This window comes from Stenella coeruleoalba, assembly GCF_951394435.1.
Source record: "Stenella coeruleoalba genome assembly, chromosome: 1".
In the NCBI taxonomy this organism is placed as follows: Eukaryota; Metazoa; Chordata; class Mammalia; order Artiodactyla; family Delphinidae; genus Stenella; species Stenella coeruleoalba.
The window spans coordinates 116,666,365-116,682,084 of record NC_137169.1 but is presented as its reverse complement, the minus strand read 5'-3'; the positions used below and the strand labels follow the sequence as shown (position 1 = coordinate 116,682,084).

Here is a 15,720-nt window from a genome sequence, read left to right as displayed (position 1 = left end):
AAAGCCAAAACTCTCATTTCTGTATCAAGGCTCTAAAATGTACCAGTCAAGTGCATTGCAAAGCATGTAAAAAAAAAATAGAAGTACCAGAAAATAGATTTCTGCATTGGTTTGCATGATTTTAAAATTTTGGTAACATAAATTAAGTCTGAGGAAAAGTTATCTTTCACCGTTCTGTCAAATGTGTGAAGGTGCACTTGTCTATGAGGCTGTGTGAAAGGTGAAAAGCACTTAGGATTTGGAAACAAATACACCTGGCTCTGAATTCCTGCTCCGCCTCTCAACTGGATATTCTTGGGGAAATCAATCTCTGAGGAACCTCAGTTTCCTCATCAATAAAATGAGGGTAACCACATAAACCTTTCAGGACTGTTACTGGGGTCAGAGATGTTAGTACCAAGCATGGGTCCTCTTCCATGGGAGTCACTCAACAACTGCTAGCCATAGATATTAAAAGTACCAAGTCAGTGCCTTGGTAAAATTATAACTAAAATTATAATACCTCAGAGCACATCTTATCCCAAAAGATATACTCAAATGATATTAATATAGTTCTTAATAATATTTTCAGGGTCTTTTATTGTTTAGCACAATAAGCCAACACCCAAAAGTTAGAGTTAAAAAAAAAAAGACTTCATTTTTCTTCAAAAAGAAAAATCATATTCTTTTATGCCTTCAATCAAACTTTTATTAACTTAAGAGGAGGGCAAGATTGACCTAAAAGGAAATTATAACTGAGTCATAAGAACTTCCTTTGAAATAATTTCACGTGCTCAAGAGGCCATCTCTGACTGTAATACTTTGAATATACAGTCAATTCTTATTATTTATGGTAGTTATAGTCCTATAAAGTCAGTGCAAACACTGAATTAGCAAACACTGAACCATTCTCCTAAGGGAAATACAGGTTAGGTTCCTGTGAAGGCTTAGTTACAGCATTTTTTTCCCTGAATTTTTAAAATTTATTTTTTTATACAACAGGTTCTTATTAGTCATCAATTTTATACACATCAGTGTATAAATGTCAATCCCAATCGCCCAATTCACCCCCCCACCACCACCACCGCCCTGCCGCTTCCCCCCTTGGTGTCCATACGTTTGTTCTCTACATCTGTGTCTCAATTTCTGCCCTGCAAACTGGTTCATCTGTACCATTTTTCTGGCTCCACATATATGCGATAATATACAATATTTGTTTTACTCTTTCTGACTTACTTCACTCTGTATGACAGTCTCTAGAGCCATCCACGTCTCAACAAATGGCTCAGTTTCATTCCTTTTTATGGCTGAGTAATATTCCATTGTATATATGTACCACAACTTCTCTATCCATTTGTCTGTCGATGGGCATTTAGGTTGCTTCCATGACCTGGCTATTGTAAATAGTGCTGCAATGAACATTGGGGTGCATGTGTCTTTTTGCATTATGGATTTCTCTGGGTATATGCCCAGTACTGGGATTGCTGGGTCACATGGTAATTCAATTTTTAGTTTCTGAAGGAACCTTCATACTGTTCTCCATAGTGGCTGTTATCAATTTACATTCCCACCAACAGTACAAGAGGGCTCCTTTTTCTCCACACCCTCTCCAGCATTTGTTGTTTATAGATTTTCTGGTGATGCCCATTCTAACTGGTGTGAGGTGATACCTCATTGTAGTTCTAATTTGCATTCCTCTAATAATTACTGATGTCGAGCAGCTTTTCATGTGCTTCTTGGCCATCTGTATGTCTTCTTTGGAGAAATGTCTATTTAGGTCTTCTGCCCATTTTTGATTTCGGTTGTTTGTTTTTTTAATATTGAGCTGCATGAGCTGTTTATATATTTTGGAGATTAATCCTGGGTCTGTTGATTCGTTTGAAAATATTTTCTCCCATTCTGAGGGTTGTCTTTTTGTCTTGTTTATGGTTTCCTTTGCTATGCAAAAGCTTTCACGTTTCCTTAGGTCCCATTTATTTTTGTTTTCATTTCCATTACACTAGGACGTGGATCAAAAAAGATCTTGCTGTGATTTCTGTCAAAGAGTGTTCTTCCTATGCTTTCCTCTAACAATTTTATAGTATCCAGTCTTACACTTAGGTCTCTAATCCATTTTGAGTTTATTTTTGTGTATGGTGTTAGGGAGTGTTCCAATTTCATTCTTTTACATGTAGCTGTCCAGTTTTCCCAGCACCACTTATTGAAGAGACTGTCTTTTCTCCATTGTATATCTTTGCCTCCTTTGTCATAGATTAGTTGACCATAGGTGCGTGAGTTTATCTCCAGGCTTTCTATGCTGTTCCATTGATCTATGTTTCTTTTTTTGTGCCAATACCATATTGTGTTGATTACTGTAGCTTTGTAGTATAGTCTGAAGTCAGGGAGTCTGATTCCTCCATCTCTGTTTTTTTCCCTCAAGATTGCTTTTGCTCTTCAGGGTCTTTCAGGTCTCCATACAAATTTTAAGATTTTTTGTTCTAGTTCTGTAAAAAATGCCACTGGTAATTTGATAAGGATTGCACTGAATCTGTAGCTTGCTTTGAGTAGTATAGTCATTTTCACAATGTTGATTCTTCCATCCAAGAACATGGTATATCTCTCCATCTTTTTGTATCACCTTTAATTTCTTTTATCAGTGTCATAGTTTTCTGCATACAGGTCTTTTGTCTCCCTAGGTAGGTTTATTCCTAAGTATTTTATTCTTTTTGCTGCAATGGTAAATGAGAGTGTTTCCTTAACTTCTCTTTCAGATTTTTCATCTTTAGTGTATAGGAATGCAAGAGATTTCTGTGCATTAATTTTGTATTCTGCAACTTTACCAAATTCATTGATTAGCTCTAGTAGGTTTCTGGGGGCATCTTTAGGATTCTCTATGTATAGTATCATGTCATCTGCAAACAGTGACAGTTTTACTTCTTCTTTTCCAATTTGTATTCCTTTTATTTCTTTTTCTTCTCTGACTGCCATGGCTAGGACTTCCAAAACTATGTTGAATAATAGTGGTGAGAGTGGACATCCTTGTCTTGTTCCTGATCTTAGAGAAAATGCTTTCAGTTTTTCACCATTGAGAATGATGTTTGCTGTGGGTTTGTCATATATGGCCTTTGTTATGTTGAGGTAGGTTCCCTCTATGCCCACTTTCTGGAGTTTTTATGATAAATGGGTGTCGAATTTTGTCAAAAGCTTTGTCTGCATGTATTGAGATGATCATATGGTTTTTATTCTTCAATTTGTTAATATGGTGTATCACATTGATTGATTTGCATATATCGAAGAATCCCTGCATCCCTGGGATAAATCCCACTTGATCATGGTATATGATCCTTTTAATGTGTTGTTGGATTCTGTTTACTAGAATTTTGTTGAGGATTTTTACATCTATATTCATCAGTGATATTGGTCTGTAATTTTCTTTTTTTTTTTGTAGTATCTTTGTCTGGTTTTGGTATCAGGGTGATGGTGACCTCATAGACTGTGTTTGGAAGTGTTCCTTCCTCTGCAATTTTTTGGAAGAGTTTGAGAAGGATGGATGTTAGCTCTTCTCTAAATGTTTGATAGAATTCTCCGGTGAAGCCATCTGGTCCTGGACTTTTGTTTGTTGGAAGACTTTTAATCACAGTTTCAATTTCATTACTTGTGATTGGTCTGTTCACATTTTCTATTTCTTCCTGGTTCAGTCTTGGAAGGTTATACCTTTCGAAGAATTTGTCCATTTCTTCCAGGTTGTCCATTTTATTGGCATAGAGTTGCTTGTAGTAGTCTCTTAGGATGCTTTGTATTTCTACGGTGTCTGTGGTAACTTTTCCTTTTTCATTTCTAATTTTATTGATTTGAGTCCTCTCCCTCTTTTTCTTGATGAGTCTGGCTAATGGTTTATCAATTTTGTTTATCTTCTCAAAGAAGCAGGTTTTAGTTTTATTGATCTTAGCTTTTGTTTCTTTGTTTCTATTTCATTTATTCCTGCTCTGATCTTTATGATTTCTTTCCTTCTGCTAACTTTGGGTTTTGTTTGTTCTTCTTTCTCTAGTTCCTTTAGGTGTAAGGTTAGATTGTTTATTTGAGATTTTTCTTGTTTCTTGAGGTAGGCTTGTATATATGAACTTCCTTCTTAGAAGTGCTTTTGCTGCATCCCATAGGTTTTGGATCGTCGTGTTTTCATTATCATTTGTGTCTAGGTATTTTTTGATTTCCTCTTTGATTTCTTCAGTGATCTCTTGATTATTTAGTAATGTATTGTTTAGCCTCCACGTGTTTGTATTTTTTACGTTTTTTCCCCCGTAATTCATTTCTCATCTTATGGCGTTGTGGTCAGAAAAGATGCTTGATACGATTTCAGTTTTCTTAAATTTACTGAGGCTTGATTTGTGACCCAAGATGTGATCTATCCTGGTGTATGTCCCGTGTGCCCTTGAGAAGAAAGTGTAATCTGCTGTTTTTGGATGGAATGTCCTATAAATGCCAATTAAATCTATCTGGTCTACTGTGTCATTTAAAGCTTCTGTTTCCTTATTAATTTTCTGTTTAGATGATCTGTCCATTGGTGTAAGTGAGGTGTTAAGGTCCCCCACTATTAGTATATTACTGTCGATTTCCTCTTTTATAGCTGTTAGCAGTTGCCTTATGTATTGAGGTGCTCCTATGTTGGGTGCATGTGTATTTACAATTGTTATACCTTCTTCTTGGATTGATCCCTTGATCATTACGTAGTGTTGTTCCTTGTCTCTTTTAACATTCTTTATTTTAAAGTCTATTTTATCTGATAGGAGTATTGCTACTCCAGCTTTCTTTTGATTTCCATTTGCATGGAATATCTTTTTCTATCCCCTCACTTTCAATGTGAATGTATCCCTAGGTCTGAACTGGGTCTCTTGTAGACAGCATATATATGGGTCTTGTTTTTGTATCCATTCAGCAAGCCTGTGTCTTTTGGTTGGAGCATTTAATCCATTCACTTTTAAGGTAATTATCAATATGTATGTTCCTATGACCATTTTTTTAATTGTTTGGGGTTGCTTTTGTAGTTCCTTTTCTTCTCTTGTGTTTCCCACTTAGAGAAGTTCCTTTAGCATTTGTTGTAGAGCTGGTTTGGTGGTGCTGAATTCTCTTAGCTTTTGCTTGTCTGTAAAGCTTTTTATTTCTCCATCAATTCTGAATGAGATCCTTGCCGGGCAGAGTAATCTTGGTTGTAGGTTCTTCTCTTTCATCACTGTAAGTATATCATGCCACTCCCTTCCCACTCCCTTCTTGCTTGTAGAGTTTCTGCTGAGAAATCAGTTGTTAACCTTATGGGAGTTCCCTTGTATGTTATTTGTCATTTTTCTCTTGCTGCTTTCAATAATTTTTCTTTGTCTTTAATTTTTGCCAATTTGATTACTATGTGTCTCAGCTTGTTTCTTCTTGGGTTTATCCTGTATGGGACTCGCTATGCTTCCTGGACTTAGTGGCTATTTCCTTTCCCATGTTAGGGAAGTTTTCGACTATAATCTCTTCAAATATTTTCTCGGGCCCTTTCTCTCTCTCTTCTCCTTCTGGAACCCCTATAATGCGAATGTTGTTGCATTTAATGTTATCCCAGAGGTCTCTGAGGCTGTCTTCATTCCTTTTCATCCTTCTTTCTTTATTCTCTTCCATGGCAGTGAATTCTACCATTCTGTCTTCCAGGTCACTTATCCATTCTTCTGCCTCAGTTATCCTGCTATTGATTCCTTCTAGTGTAGTTTTCATTTCAGTTATTGTATTGTTCACCTCTGTTTGTTTGGGTCTTCTGGGTCTTTGTTAAACATTTCTTGCACCTTCTTGATCTTTGCCTCCATTCTTTTTCTGAGGTCCTGGATCATCTTTACTATCATTATTCTGAATTCTTTTTCTGGAAGGTTGTCTATCTCCACTTCATTTAGTTATTTTTCTGGGGTTTTATCTTGTTCCTTCATCTGGTACATAGCTCTCTGCCTTTTCATCTTGTCTATCTTTCTATGAATATCGTTTTTGTTCCACAGGCTGCAGGACTGTAGTTCTTCTTGCTTCTGCTGTCTGCCCTCTGGTGGATGAGGCTCTCTCAGTTACAGCATTTTTATCAACTGATCAATATATAACCCTGTTTTATGTGTTTCTATTTAAAGACACCTTCTTTAACAAACTCTGTTCACTCATTAACACTGAACTCACAGTCAATAGCAGTATATCTCATGCATGAATGAAGCTTTCTAACGTGTGTATTTTCTCCACATGGCACAATACAGCTTTCTCAAGCTTATGAACACTAGGCAGCACTTCAGTACTATGCTTGGGGGCCATTTTACAGGAAGAATTCACAAGCAAAAATCATAAAATGTGAAAAATATGGCACTAAATAGACCTCAAAAAGGACAACTGTTTACAGTATGAGAGCTGAAACAGGAAGGCGAAGTATTGCTTTGTTAAACTTTTGGGAATGCAAATGACCATGACAGCACTTTCAGTATTGATTTTGGGGGTAGAAATAAATTTTTGCAAGTAAGCGGATTCATAAATACGGAATATATGAATAAGGAAGGTCAACTATAATTCACTTTAAAACATTTTTTAAAGATTATTTTTTAAATAACAGTTTCAGGTTCACAGCAAACTTGAGAGGAAGGTACAGAGATTAAAAACATTTTTAACTAATGAAGAAATAATATGAATATATTTTTAAATATACACATAGTAAATGAATGAAATATTCTGGTTACAGAGAACTGTTAGTTTCTACATATACCTGAATTACCTATTTCTACAAGATAATGATGAGAACAAGTTTAAGATGGAAGAGAAGTGTGTATTTCAACCTTACTGAAATCCTAGGTATTTAAAATTCCTGGGACCCCCCTGGTGGTCCAGTGGTTAAGACTCCAAGCTCCCAATGCAGGGGGCCCGGGTTTGATCCCTGGTCAGGGAACTACATCCCACATGCTACAACGAAGATCCCATATGCCACAACTAAGACCCGGAGCAGGTGAGTGAGTGAGTGAGTGAGTGAGTGAATGAATGAATGAATGAATAAATAAATAAATAATAAAATTCCTTAGCCAAGAGCTTCCACACTTTCTTACCTGATACTAGTGGTTTCTGTGTATTGGACAGCCATGAGCTGAGAATTTGAGCCCTGTTCCAGAGCACCCTGAAAGATAAAAAATGGTTAGATGTCACATAATGTAATCATATGAAAAGCTTCCTATACTGACTCATTCTACATTTACTAAACTTCATTAAAGTATTCATAAAGTTTGTTCGGTTTTTTTTTTTTGGCTGCTTTGGGTCTTCGTTGCTGTACACAGGCTTTCTCTAGTTGCAGCGAGCGGGGTCTACTCTTCGTTGTGATGCATGGGCTTCTCATTGCGGTGGCTTCTCTTGTTGCGGAGCACAGGCTCTCGGCACACGGGCTTCAGTAGTTGTGGTGCACAAGCTCACTAGTTGTGGCGCACAGGCTTAGTTGCTCCATGGCATGTGGGATCTTCCCAGACCAGGGATCAAACCCATGTCCCCTGCATTGGCAGGCAGATTCTTAACCACTGCGCCATCAGGGAAGTCCCCGTAAAGTTGTTTTCATGAATATACTGACATATTAAGTTCACATAACTAAACACCAATATAGAAATTAGAACTCTTTTGGTCACATTCTGGGCTGAGAGGTGTGTCTTACGGACAGTAAGACATTTAAGGCACTCCCCACAAAGATTAAAGAAATAGCTCAGGACTTCCCTGGTGGCGCAGTGGTTGAGAGTCTGCCTGCTGATGCAGGGGACACAGGTCTGTGCCCCGGTCCGGGAAGATCCCACATGCCGTGGAGCGGCTGCGCCCACGAGCCATGGCCGCTGAGCCTGTGCGTCTGGAGCCTGTGCTCCACAACGGGAGAGGCCACAACAGTGAGAGGCCAGCATGCCGCAAAAAAAAAAAAAAAAAAAAAAGCTCAAAAACTTAGTCCAAGTATCACAAGGTTTATCACCAAGTCATACAAGTATTACTGAACACATAACAACTTACGTTTGTCTAAAATAATTATTTTCCGAATGAAAATTTCCTGAATTATGAAAGGTTCATAATGAAACTAGATCTTATTGTTTACTGAATTAAACACAAAGATCTTCATGCCTAAATACACCTGTGGCCTAATCCATCATAAAGATATCTCATCAATGATTCTTGGCCAGAGAACAGTCCAATCTGGAACCATTAGTGGTCCACATAGACTACACTGGAAACCTGTCTTCCATATAGCACCTGCTTTGCACTATGCTTTCTTATATACCCCAGCAGCTTTGTAAGCTGATCTTCAAAAAAGTTTTATAAGAGTATCAGAGTTCAAGAGCACATTACCAATTATTATGTTAGGAAGTGACCTTATTATTACCCTGTCGAACAGTGACTTGAATAACTGTTTAATCTTAAGATTACTAGCATTTGTTCATTACTATATCCATCCATCCTTCCTTCAGCAATCAAACTTTCATAGAGTGCCTACTACATGTACTGGTGCTACAGAATTTAACATTTGACTTTTGCCCTCTAGAAGCTTGCAGTTTAACTGGGAAGACAGATATGTAGAAATGATATAATGTGATGCTAAAATAGAAGAATATACAAAGGGTTATGGGAAGAGAAGAGGGAACAATTTTGTTTGGTGGTAGATGGAACCAATATGCAGGGATGAATAGAGGGCTTCCAATTTCTGGCTCTGTAACAAGTCAAGGGTCTAATTTTACGAAAATCTAATGTCAGGCTTACATATAGTAAGTTTAAAAATGTGTTAAACAAAAATAAAAAGCACAGATAAAATGAAAGGAAAAACAAATACATTTAAATAATAAAGTACTGTATTTATTGATATGCTTATAAAGTAAGTAGTAAATCAAGCCAAAATTAAACTACAGCTAGTGGATAAATATAAAATTTAAAATAAACATTAAATAACTGGTGAATTTTAAATGATTTTGCTACTTTGGCACACATGAAATTAGCAGAGAAGTCTGAAAGAAGCCAGACTTCATTCTCTAGGCTCAGAAATGAGTGGGTAGGATTTAAGGAAAGCTGAGTTACAGAGACATCAGGCAAACAGCAATTGATATGCCATTTACCTATCTAAGATTTACACCAATAAACAAAGGGACTTCTGAAAACTTGGCTATGAACTTCAGCATTTTTAGCTATGTGGATTTAGCAAAAGGTCACAATCGGCAAAAAAAAGTGAGACAGACATTTACATAGAAATGAGAAAGATATTAAAATCTCCAATTATGTTGCAGATTTATCTGTTTTTCCCTTTAGTTCTGTCACTTTTTTGCATTATGTTTTTGAAACTTTGTTACTTGGAGCCTATACATTTAGAATTTTTATGACTTCTTAATTTAATATGTCAAAAGATAAGGCAAAAAACTCATTTAGGCCAATAATTTTCATCTAATTTTTCATAAAGCCCATTTTACCAGCTGTGTGGAATTCTCTACTGGCAATTACCTCTTCCTGCCCCCTTTTTGCTCTTCCCCTGTGTAACAAGGGATGAAAGCCTGAAAACTATATTACCCAAACTTTTTTGCTATCAGGGTCTAGACATAATTTAGCTTCTACAAATAACATATACTTGCACCAGATTTGGAAAGCAGAAGGGAAACAGAGTCCATTTTTCCTCCAGCCACGGAGGCAGCTAACGTGTAGGCTTTGGCAGACTGGACACTGTATTCCAACGTCAGTAAACAGCTTTGGGACTCTGAGGTAACTGTGACATTAGTAATGATGTACTAACAACCAATAAAGATGCCATAACAGGTGAACAAAAAGTGCCTGAGAGGCCCAGAGAAACACATACTGGATAATCATGGAATCTCAAATGTCAGAGCTTAAGCTCATTTAGACTAACCCTCATTATTTTATAGTTGAAAACAGTCCCTTAATGGTTAAAAGTCCATGTTTCTCAATATACTTTTAATGTACTTAGGAACCTATCATGTGCTGCTTCCAATTAGTCTCCAAATAATCAAATAGCTTAGGAGTTTCCATTAGTAGATAAACAGGTAAACCTGGTGAAACATATCCCATCCCAAAATAAAACCTCTTCCTTGATTCTTACAGCTACTCCATTTCTCTGTTTCCATTAATGGGGATCATCCTGAAATAATTTTCTCTATTTCCTCATTTTATTTTTACTTCCTGAACCCACATCGCTCAGACTTTTGTCATCACCACTCCAATGAGACAACCTTCATCAAAGTCATTAACAAGTTCTAATAATCAAATCCAATGGTAATTTCCCAGTCCTCATCTTAATCAACACCTCTTAACCTCTGTAACAGTAAATCACATCCTCTTCCTTAAAAACTTTCTTTGCTTGGGTTTTTGGATACAACTATCCTACATTTTTTCCTATTCTACTGGCCAGCCACTCCTCTTCCTTCTCAAGTGCTGATTTTTCCTTGTCTTTTAACCTCTAATGTTGACGTTGTTCCAGGGTTCAGTTCCTTACCTCTTTTCTCTTCTTTTTACCTTCTCTCTAGGTGATATCATCCCAAATTAAACTTCCAGTCTCAACCTCTCCCCTATACTCCAGACCTGGATATCTGAGTAGCCACCTGACTTCTCCACTTGAATGTCTAATAGCCATCTCAAACTTAATATATCTAAAACTCTTTTTTCTTGCCTCCAACTCCTCCTTCCCTACTCTCAGTCTCAGTAAATGGCATCATCATTCATCCAGCAGCTATAGCATAGGAATTACCACTGTTTCCTTTTTATTTTACAATAGCAATTTCATCATCTATACTTTCAAAATATATTTGGCATTCAAGTACTTTCCTCCACCTTCAAATTTACCACTCTAGTATGGCCCACAATGATCTCCCACCTACACTACTGAAATGGCTTAACTGGTCTCCCTACATCCACTCATGTTCCCTGCTGTGTTCTACCTGGGGTAGCAGTTAGAGCAATCTTTTAAAAATATAAATCAGATCAAGTCACAGCCTTGCTCAAACCTCTCAATGCTGTCCTCTCGCACCTAGGATGAAAACCTAAGTTCTCACCATTGCATATGAGATTTGATATGATTTAGCCTCCTCTGTCTTTCTGACATCATCTTTGGCTACTCTCCCCTTAGTCATTGTAATCCAGCCTTACTCAACTTCTTGATGTTCCTCAAATATGCAAACTGTTTCCTCCTGAGGGTCTCTATACTTTCTATTCCCTTGGTCTAAAAGCTGTTTCTCCAGATTTTCTCCTAGACCTTTACATTTTGTCCTTCATTTTCTGCCTATGGCAAAAGCTATGTTCTCACCAAACCCCTTCTTCATCCCAAGCACATAGGAAGACTACATCTGCCTAACCTTCTGCAAGGGAGGCTGGGAAAAGTGACAGAGTTTTAGTCAACTGAACATTGACTAAAGTCCAGGCCTGATCCCTAAAACATGCTGCATAATCTTCCAAACTTTCTTCCCCAACACCCAAAGCTAAAAGCAAAGGATTTCAAGTTGCTGGGCTACAATGTGGAAGAACCTGGATTCCTTAGTCACTGCTTGGAGGAAACCCATTCTAGAGAGCTACCTCAAACTCTGGGTGAGAAACAAATTTTTATTCCATTAAACTACTGAGATTTTGAGGCTAAATGTTATAACAGCTGGTAATAACTACCTTGACAATACCTTACTCAAGTGGTATCTCTTTAGAGAAGGCTTCTCTAACCACCCAATCTAAAATAGCCACTCACCTCTCCATTCAAACTCTAACTTCCAACCCTGCTTTTTCTTTAGAGAACTTCTAATTTTTAGTATATTTATTTATTTACTTGTTTATTTATTTTTTAATTTTTTCCCTCATGATGAGAACTTTAAAGATCTACTCTCTTAGCAACTTTCAAATATACACTACAGTATTATTAACTATGGTTATCATGCAGTAAACTACATCCTCATGACTTCTTTATTTCATAACTGGAAGTCTGTACCCTCCACCCACCACCTCTGGCAACCACAATCTGTTCTCTGTATCCATGAGTTTGTTGGGTATTTTTTCAAGATTCCACATGTAAATGAGATCATACGGTATTTGTCTTTTTTTGTATGACTTATTTCACTTTACGTGTTTATTGTTTATCTTTCCCATTAGAATGTAAGTTCCATGAAGGCAGGGATTTTATCATACCCTCTACTGTATTCCCAGGGTCGAGAACAGTACCTGGCTCATTATTACTACCACAGGTAACATTTGCTGGGAGAATGCAATGTGTCAGTCTAAGTGCTTCAGAAGTAGTAATAAATAGTTGAATGACAGAAAGACTATAAATGGTGCTTTGTGGTAAACAATATTAAGATAGAAGCCCAGTTTAATAGGTTCTAAATAAGAGCTGTCATTAACCTGTAGTGCTACAAGTCTAAGTACAAAAATGCCCTCCACGGAGATGTGCCTTCACTTCTAAGCTGTCTTACATTTGAAAAGCTCTAAGAACAGAGGAGATAAACAATATCATTTATTATATTATTTGTGCCAAAAACATGTCATACAGATGTCCATGCATAAAACCCCTGGCTTGAAAGCAAATTTGAGGGAGAGAGCAGGAAACAGCACTATGTCTGAGCAGGAAATACTAGTGCTATAAAACCTAAATGAGTGCTGTGAAACCTGGGAGGAGGGTTTCAATGGCAGTGACACCTGCTTCAGTAGCAGCAGGAGGTAGTGGGAAGTGGCTAAAGTTCAAGCTTCCCAAATGTTCCAAAGAAGAGAGCAACACATCTACAGGAAGCCTTCTAACAAATATGCCAACTATTGTTCAAAGACAAGCAGAAACAAACCTGAAGAATACGGGTTTTCTGTTGATTATTTGTCGTTCTTCTCGACTTGGTCCTTTCCACTTCGTGTCTATGAACCCACCCTCGAAGTTCATGATTTAACCTATAAAATAGCTTAATTAGTTAAACATATTTCATAGAAACAGATGTCTCACCTTTGGTTGGAAATGAATTTAATCATATTCTGAGGTTCTAAAGAGCATTCCAAGTGCCTAATGGTTCAATATTCTTTTTTGATTTGAGAAAGCTGAGACACTTAATGTTATCTTTAATGACATGCATTTTTATATGGTAGCCTCCTCAATCATGAGTTCAAAATTCAAAGAAAATTAGAGCTAAATACCTGGCAAACATCAATATTGGATGCAAAGGTTTTTCCACAAAATAGTATTTCCTGTTTCTGCTCTTGGACTATGTACACACAAATACTGGAGACACTGGAGAGCACAAAACAAGTCATAGGACTCCTAACAACAAATGGATTCATTAAAGCCTTTGAAAATAATGCTTTTTTGGGGAGTAGAAAAAGAATGAATCAACTGCTCAGGAGGAGAAATTTCAAGGTACTATAATCCAAATTTTCCAACACTGGAAATTAAAAAAAAAAAAAAGCCAGTTCAAATATAACTTCCCTTTATTTTGCTTACTCTTTAGAGCAGTTGTGAAGATGTCAGACTATACTTACTTAAATATAGTTGATTACTATGTATCACAAAAAAACTGAAGCAGTTTTTGAGGTTCAAAGATAGGATCCAAAATCACAGGAAAAAATTCAAGGGAAAAGTAGATAAAGAAAAGTACACTAACGTGAAAATGACTCCAGAATCACATATCTTCAAATTATTATCTTCCTAATTTGAAGAAAAAAGTACTTTCCACTATGAATGTTACCACTGCGAGTCTAACACTTACCCTGAATTTTTATATTAATTTCATTCTTCAGTTTTCAAATAAGACATATTTAAGTATACAACCCCAATACCATCACATGAAATAGACCCATCACCATCTCTATCAGGTTGCTGGGGAAACTGGACAACAATTGATACGCCTACGGTTATTCAATAAATAATTCATAGTTTTCTCAACCACTTGGTTAATTTGAACAAATACTTTTCTAGGTTCCAAAGCTAAACACAGGAACCCACTCAGATATATCTGCAACAACTGAAAACACTCACCTGAGAGATTCTGTTGTGTTAATCAGGGGCTGACAGGGAGGTGGAGGAATATAGAGTAGTGGTTTTTCAGTTAGCACCATCAGGGCTTTGTCATTTGAAACAGAATGGTCATATCTGAAAAACAGATTTACAAAATGTGTTACCTTCTGTCTTAAATTCCTAAGACGAAGATTGCTATAAGAAAGTCATTGCTAGTATTAAGATTTCATGGAAATAAAAATACTGTATAAACAACGAAGTCCTACTGTATAGCACAGAGAACTATAGTCAATATCCTGATAAACCATAATGGAAAAGAATATGAAAAACAATGCGTCTGTGTGTGTGTGTGTGTGTGTGTGTATACACATAAAATGGAATCACTCTGCTGTACGGGAGAAATTAACTCAACATTGTAAATCAACTATACTTCAACAAAAAAAGTTTTTAATATTGTAAATAGAACATACTGCAAGAAAGAAGTGAATGTAATTTAAAAAGGAGGGAAGTATAGACCACACAGCACAAATTTCATTTTCCAATTTTCTACAGAGATTATCATGGTAGTTCACATTTATTGCTCAATTATTACGTACCTGAAACTAGGGATACAATGATAACACATGGCTCATATCTTCAATGAGCTCAAGGCATACACAGTGCTGCTGGAACAGAGGTGGTGACAAAGTAAGAGGGGAAATTGGGGGAAAGACCCACCGATTGATAGGAAAGACTTACAATTGATAGGAAAGTATTATTAACCAGGACTGAAGTTTTGTGGTCATTCTCATCTCTGTGATAACAGAACTGAATAGTCTCCTTAAAACAGTGTGTGTGGTAGGGGTAAGGGAAAGCATAAAATACTTGGTAGGAGAAAAGTAAAAGCCTTGAAAAGCTAAATATAAATTTTAGAATCCCTAATAAAACAACAGAGTGACATTAACCAGTTATTCTATTAACTTCAAAAAATATACTTTCCTAATCATCACAGTGATCTATATCATGCAAATTCATATCCAGGATGTGATGTAGGGAGCAAAATCTGAGTTGAAAATTAGAATCTGAGCTGAGGGCATTATTGTTATTTATTCCCTTCAGTCGGCTATTTTAACCTTTCTCACTAAGAAATCTTAGCTCTATCTTGAATTTCTTTATATACAATATTCTGGATTTAGAAAACTGGATATATTAAAATCTAAAAAGAAAAACTATAAGCACAAAATTGGACACAGCTAGATTTGTACTTTTCATTAATTCAATCAACAAATATTTACTGAATACCAACTGTGTGCCAGGTACTGTGCTAGGTGCTGGAATTCCAATAGGGAACAAGGGAAATGAAGTCTCCATCCTCAAAGACCTTAGTGGGGAAGATGGACCAAATACAAGAAAACAAACACATAAAATAAATCCAAACTGTGGTAAGAGCTATGAAAGAAATAAGCATATGGTTGAAATAGAAAACCAACAACAATGCCTACTTTAGATAAAATGGTCTGAAAAGGAGATGGTATTTAAGACAAGGCATAAAAGATGAGAGGAAGCCAGCCCTATAGAAACTGGGGTAAGAGCGTTCTAGACAGAGGCAGGTGGGACAAGGGAGGATTTAAGGAACTTAAGGAAAACTACTCATCAGCTGAAGAGTTGTAAGCAAGTGAGGGAGGCACAAGATGAGGTTGGAAAGACAGAGACCAGATTATGATAAGGAATTACTAAATTTAATAAGAAGCCACAAAAGGGTATTAAGTAGAGAAGTGATATATTTTAATTTACATTTATGCCTTGCCATTGTT

General features: G+C 36.7%; 1 protein-coding gene across 2 annotated transcripts in view; it reads right to left on the bottom strand.

The window, feature by feature from the left end:
• The window catches only part of ATF6 (activating transcription factor 6), a 220,049-nt gene that overhangs the window by 121,740 nt on the left and 82,589 nt on the right, over positions 1 to 15,720 (bottom strand). For both annotated transcript variants that reach the window (XM_079929376.1, XM_079929377.1), the window contains exons 11-13: positions 13,949 to 14,062; positions 12,771 to 12,870; positions 7,050 to 7,117 (exon numbers count right to left, since the gene is read on the bottom strand). In XM_079929376.1, the coding sequence (XP_079785502.1) occupies positions 7,050 to 7,117; positions 12,771 to 12,870; positions 13,949 to 14,062 (282 nt within the window). The remainder of the gene's footprint in view (positions 1 to 7,049; positions 7,118 to 12,770; positions 12,871 to 13,948; positions 14,063 to 15,720) is intronic.